This window comes from Otolemur garnettii, unplaced genomic scaffold (assembly GCF_000181295.1).
Source record: "Otolemur garnettii isolate 467f Iridium unplaced genomic scaffold, OtoGar3 scaffold00007, whole genome shotgun sequence".
Lineage (NCBI taxonomy): Eukaryota > Metazoa > Chordata > Mammalia > Primates > Galagidae > Otolemur > Otolemur garnettii.
This window is the reverse complement of record NW_003852402.1, coordinates 2,930,653-2,936,453: the sequence shown is the minus strand read 5'-3', so window position 1 is coordinate 2,936,453 and position 5,801 is coordinate 2,930,653. Positions and strand designations below refer to the sequence as shown.

Here is a 5,801-nt window from a genome sequence, read left to right as displayed (position 1 = left end):
CCCGCCCCAACTGCAGGTCAACCGGTCTTCCCCTCCCCCTCCAGCGCCTCCTGGTCTCTTTGTCATCCCGATCCCGGAGCAGATACACACTCTACATGGGACATTTTCCTGCCAGCTGCGGCCCAGGCCCCCAGGCCCCACTCCAGGCCTCCCCTGCCACCTGCCCTGACCCGGGTCTCTCCAACCCGGCCCCCACCGCCCTCCTCCTCCCTCCCCGCCGCCCGGCGCCCGGCTGAGCGGCGCTCCGGAGCGGGGGACGCCGGTACCCCGAGCCGAACCCGGGAGCCTGGGCTGCGGCTACACTCACCCGCGCCGGGGGCGCCTGCTCCGGGCCCCGGGCTCCGCCACCAGCGCAGCAGCGCCCGCGCGGGCTCCAGGCTCACGACGCAGCGCTGCTGCTTCACCCACAGCACGGAGTGCAGCGGCTCCGCCGCCCTCCTCGCCCCCATGGCCGCCGGCGCGGCTGGTCAGCCGGGCGGGGGGCGCGCGGACGCCGAGGGGCGCGGGACCGTTAGCGGCCCCTGCAGTCGGCCGGGCGGCGGCGCGGGGCGGGCGAGGAGGGCGGCCTGCGTCACCCCGTACGCAGAACCGAGGGCGGCCGGCCGGGAGGGACCGCGGGGGGCCGGGGGGCGGGGCCGAGCAGAGGTGGGGGCGGGGGGTGGCCCGGGAGGCAGAGGAGGGCGCCGGGTCTGGGGCCAGGATGGGGCAGGGGACCGAGGAGAGGTGGCGGGGACCTGGGGGGCGCTGGTGAAACAAAAGAGGGAACTGGGTAGGGGAATAGAGGAGGAGAGGGGGACTAGGACGTGGCTGGTGCTCTGGCTGTGGCTCGGGGCTGGGCTGGGAAGGTTGCCCTCCTCTGCAGCGCAGCGCTGGAGCCCGGCGCTCCTGTGGGCGTGGGCCCCGTAGCGCCTCCCTGGCGGGCGTTGATGACAGGCGGGGTCCCTGCGGCACAGAAATGTTGCCCGGGCGGTTGTGCGCGGGCGGCCAGGCCTGGCGGTGGGCGTCCACGGCGGCGTGACCTTGGGCGACGGTCTCCTTTTGGATCCTGTGTGTCGAGGAAAGGGTCAGCAGGTTAGCCTGGGCAGGCAGGGAGGGCTTCCCGAAGGAGGAGGTCTTCTTCCCTGAGGCCTGGGGAGCTGGCCTGTGAACTGCGCTGGAGCTTAACCCACTAGGCAGAGTGTGGCCCGGACAGCTGAACACTCCCTCCTGAGCAGCCCAAGGGACCTGAGCTGCGGACCTGAGCCCTTGGTAGCGGCACGGTCTCTGTGGCCGGGGTTGTCCTTCCTCATCTCCCTGCCAGCTCAACATCCCTACTTCAGGGAGCCCTCCTGACACCCAGCTACAGGTACCACCACCCTCCTCCCACCCCCACCCCCACCCCCTGCAGCCTGGCTACAGCCCTGGCGGCAGAGTACATTGTTCCCTTCACATAAGCCCCACAGGGACCAGTGCAAGCGCGGCTATCCCAAAGGTATCAACAAAGACTCTGGGGCTCCCAGAAGTTAAGTAACTGGCCAAGAGCACAGGGCACCAATGTGGCAGAGCCCAGGCTCACACTCAGGTCTGGCTCCAGGACTGGCATGAGAACCCCCTGCCCCTCCCCTCAGCTCTCCCTGCCTGGCCCTACTGCTGCAGACAAGAGGTGGACAGGCCAGGTCCACGTGGCCTCACCGCTGTGCCTGGCACTGGAGCTCCATGCACAGGTCTTATCCTGCCAGTTCTCTGTGACTGTCTGCAGGGCAGGAACAAGCATGAGTCACTCCTTGGGATCCTGGCCCCATTCAGGCCTTGCAGCCGAGGGCCCAAGATAGACCTGCAGCCTTGGTTGGGGCCAGAGTCCTAGCTCCACCCTTGAGCAAGCCACACCTGATTTCCCAATGCAGTGGAGTGACCAGAAGCAGGGCCTGCCCTACCTCTCTCCTCCCATGGCAGCTGCTCTGAGGCTCAGGCAATGTGGATATGAAACTTATTTGGAAACTCACACCAGTGGGAGGCAGGTGCTGATGTCACACTTGCGTGTGAGGAGGGTTGGCAGGCATGCGGGCAGGGGCTCAGGGACCCTGGCATCCCTCCCCAGGCCTCTACCTTTGGTCTCTCCATAGCCAGGCTCTTTCTGCCCCCCTTTGTTTATTCTTTTCATTGTCCTCTAGATGTACAAAATCCTTTGGCTAGAGGGTGGACCTAGAAAGGAGTCAGAGCCTGCTCTGGCCCTCAAGGAACTCCGCTGGGGGGGTGGGGTAGGAAGGAATGGCCACAGAGAAGGGTCCCACCTTCTTCACTCAGTGAACTTGTAGCCCCACAGCCAGTCCTGGGGTGTCTTGATGACTATCATGAGTTGTGCTATGTCCCCTATGTCCTTGTTGACACCCTGGCCTCAATAACTCAGAACATATATTTGGAGGTAAGATCTTTAGAGGTGATTAAGTGAGGCCCTTAGGTTGGGCCCCAGTCCAGTCTGACTGACGTCCTTATAAGAAGAGAATATTTGGACACACGGAGACACCAGCTGTACACAGAGGAAGGACGTGGGAAGAGGCAGCAAGAGAGGAGCCACCCCGACACGTAGGAAGTGCCTGAGGAGACCCGCCCTGCTGGCTTGGACCTTGATCTTGGACTGGCAGCAGTTGTAGACTCTGTGAACTGCTAACTGGGAAACAGCAAATTGCTGCTGTTTGAGCCACCTGCTCTGTGGCATTGTGTTGTGGCATTCTTAGCTGACTAACCCAGCAGTCCTCCAGCCAGGGGGCCTGCAGTCCAGGATTAGTCTGGGGACAGGCCTGGCCAGTGCAGGACCCCATGCCGATGCTCAGAGAGACAGGGTGATGCAACAAAGGCCCAGGCTTCAGAAGAGACTTGAGTTGTATGGAGAGAGGGGCTGGGTGGTGTCAGACCCTGTGTGGGGGTCCATGGGCCTGTGACTCTGAGCACAGCAGTGGGGGCAGAAGGAAGAGGCATCTGATCCCCAGAGAAGCTGCCAGGCCTCACTGGGTGTTGGGTCATGGGAGGGCATCAGAGCCTGCTGTGAAGATGCCTGGAAGCGTACAGACTCAGCAGCCCTAGGAGGCCTGTTCTCTGCATCAGGACACTCCCAGCTACCTGGTGGCACCTGCTCTCCTCTTCCTTGGCAGACATACGTTTCCCCTGCTGGACCCCAGCCAAAATGCTCTTCCCACACATCTGCCTGGCAGACCCCCACTCACCCTCACCTTCCACCCACACCCCTCCATGCCACAGAGTCCCGGGCAGCTGACTGTATGGTGCTTCCACTGGGCTGCCACAGGGCCTCACTCCCACCCCTGGCACTGCAGAACAGCTGATGTTCCAGCCAGTCACTGGCCTGGTGTGTACACAGTTGGCCTCAGCCCCACTCAGAGGCTGGACAGGTCCTCAGATGGGTTGGTGGGCCAGAGAGCATGGGCTCAGCCCCAGCTGCCTGAAGACCTAATTAGTCAGTCCCCAGCCTGCCACCTGCCCTTGTCCTGTGTCCAGACCTCAGGCTTGGGCTGCTGCCTGGTGGCCTGATAGCCCTGGCCCCTGCTAGGCCAGATATCCTGCCCAGGAGCTGTCACCCCAGCCCCCTACTGCCCTGGGTGGCCAGGTTATCCCACCTCTGGGCTGCCTGGACCCTGAGTTCCTATCTAAGCCCATATGTGGCCATCTACACCCATGGGTGTCCCCCCCCACAGGGTCATTCATGTCACGGATCCCCTGCCCCTTCTGCCACAGAGCCCTAGGCACAGGCAGGGACCTGGTCCCAGTGACACCTTCTGCCACCATCGCTTCTGAGCTACTTTTCCCTTCTCTTCCTGCCCCTGGCCTTGCTCACTGAGACAGTCCTGCTGGTTTATCTTCCTCCCTGATAAAGCCAGCAACACCATTTGACATTAGAAGACTGTTGGGTGGAGGTGGGAGGATCCTGGCACCGGCTGTACCCTGGCCACCAGGAATGTCATCCTCTGCCTTCCACCCTCTACCTTCCAAGTTCCTCTTCAAGGTCGACTGCGTGGGAGAAATGTCCAGGGCCCAAGCATTTGGGGAGTAAGCTGATAATTTGCAAAAGACACATCCTTACACTGCCCACGACCCTGACAGTACCTGCTGGGATTGACAATAACTGCTAGAAATGGAATCATTTGCCCCTTTTTATAGGTAGAAAAACGGAGGCCACAAAACCAACCTTGCCTGCTCAAGCTGCACAGAAAGGTAATTAGTTGGGAATACCTCGGGCACCCCTGCTCCAGATTGGGGGTCCCCTGAAGTGAGGGACCACAGATGGTGCACGCTCCAGCTATACCCTCACTGGGCTCTGCTCCCTGGGCACTCAGGCAGCCCAGCCTGCCCTCTAGGGCATGCCACACTGCCCCACTTGAACTACACTTATAGGAAGACAGCACTGCCCCATACAGATTCAATCTGCCCATCTGGGAAAGCCCGGAGCCCACATGGAGGGCAGCCCTTGCGGGGGTGGGTCTGAGCTGAAAGTGCTGGGAGGTGAGCCTAACAGACAGTGATACCAAAGGTGAGGTGCCAGGGATCAGGGCTGCTCCACACCTAGGAGCCAGGGCCCAGAGGTCAGCTTGGGAGCGGTGGGGGTGACCAGTGCTGTTTGGGCACGAGCAGGGCGCCTGTCCCTCTGCTTGGCATCTGCTGTGTAGTCCTCAGGGTGATCTGCTCTGCAGGTGAGGCCACTAGGTCCCAGAGAGGCTGGAAGACCTAGCACAGTCTGCAGATGGAGCCTGAGCCCGAGGCTGGCTGGCAGGTTGTTTGGGGCTGGTCAGTCGGTGTGACCGTTCTCCTTCCTGCAGGGGCCTTCCAAGGGGCAGGGGCAGAAGTGGGAATGAAGACGAGACTGCCAGACCCTGCGGCCAGCCCTCTTCACCCCTTGCCATCCTGTTGGCAACATCCTGACATTCCTATCTGGACAGGGGCACCCTAAAGTAAGCCAGCTCCCCAGGACCCAGGGAAGCGGGGCCTGCCTCCTCTGGGGTCTTCAGTGAAGTGTCCGTTTCTCACTGTCACAGTGTAGCCTTGACTTATTGGGGGGAGAAGCTGCCACAATGTCCAACCTTGGGAGTTTGGGGGAGGCTTATCCCAAGAGGTCCCTCGTCCTGGTAACACTCTCTGACACAGCACGGAGCCCGTGTGAGGAGGGCTTTGCATAGCTGGTTGGGTGGAGTAGGGCCACTGGGGAAGCCTGGCCTGGGCCCAGGGCATGACCAGGGCGGTTACCGCTCAGGATTGGCATAAACTGTGATTTTTGAGACTGATAAGGAGAGCCTGCTAGCTTGCTGGATGTGCTTTATTTGCCTTTTTATAGTTAAGGACTATAAAAAAGTGAGAAAATAGCAAAGTTCCCAGGAGCCTGGGGATGTGATTCAGCCAGTAGGCGGTTCCATGAACCAGGTGGGGAGGCAGGTGGTTCAGAGACAAGGAAGGCGAGAGATGGGCCAAGTTTGGAGCTCAGAGCAAAAACCCTCAGGGGAAAGAAACAGCCATTTTAAAGAGTGAATATGATGAAGAAACAGACCAATCTGTGTTCAGTGAAGAAATTTTGCAGAGAATAAAGCATTGAATCCAAAAACAGAGGAGGAAGAGGAAGAGGAGGAGGAAAAAGAAGGAAAGAGGCAGGGAGGGAAGGAAAGAAGGAAGGAGGAAGGGAGGGAAATAAGGAGGGAGGGAGGGAAGGAAGGAGGGAGGGAGGGAAGGAAGGAGGGAAAGAAGAAGGAGGGAGGGAGGGAAGGAAGGAGGGAAAGAAGGAGGGAGGGAGGGAAGGAAGGAGGGAAAGAAGGAGGGAGGGAGGG

The 5,801-nt window shown here is 60.8% G+C and overlaps 1 protein-coding gene and 1 long non-coding RNA gene across 5 annotated transcripts in view; one reads left to right on the top strand and one right to left on the bottom strand.

The window, feature by feature from the left end:
- CERK (ceramide kinase) overlaps nt 1-533 on the bottom strand; it is a 38,707-nt gene extending 38,174 nt beyond the window's left edge. The window contains exon 1 of the mRNA XM_003783105.3: nt 308-533. Coding sequence (XP_003783153.1) covers nt 308-449 — 142 coding nt within the window. The 5' untranslated portion in view covers nt 450-533. The remainder of the gene's footprint in view (nt 1-307) is intronic.
- A 227-nt stretch (nt 534-760) lies between these two features.
- Nucleotides 761-5,801, top strand: part of LOC111723014 — a 7,218-nt gene continuing 2,177 nt past the window's right edge. For 2 of the 4 annotated variants that reach the window (XR_002771643.1, XR_002771641.1), the window contains exons 1-3: nt 761-1,071; nt 4,150-4,203; nt 4,806-4,937. This is a non-coding gene — a long non-coding RNA (uncharacterized LOC111723014). Of the gene's footprint in view, nt 1,072-1,096; nt 1,346-3,980; nt 4,039-4,149; nt 4,204-4,805; nt 4,938-5,801 lie in introns of those variants that run through there. The other 2 variants (XR_002771642.1, XR_002771644.1) reach the window with 2 other exon arrangements.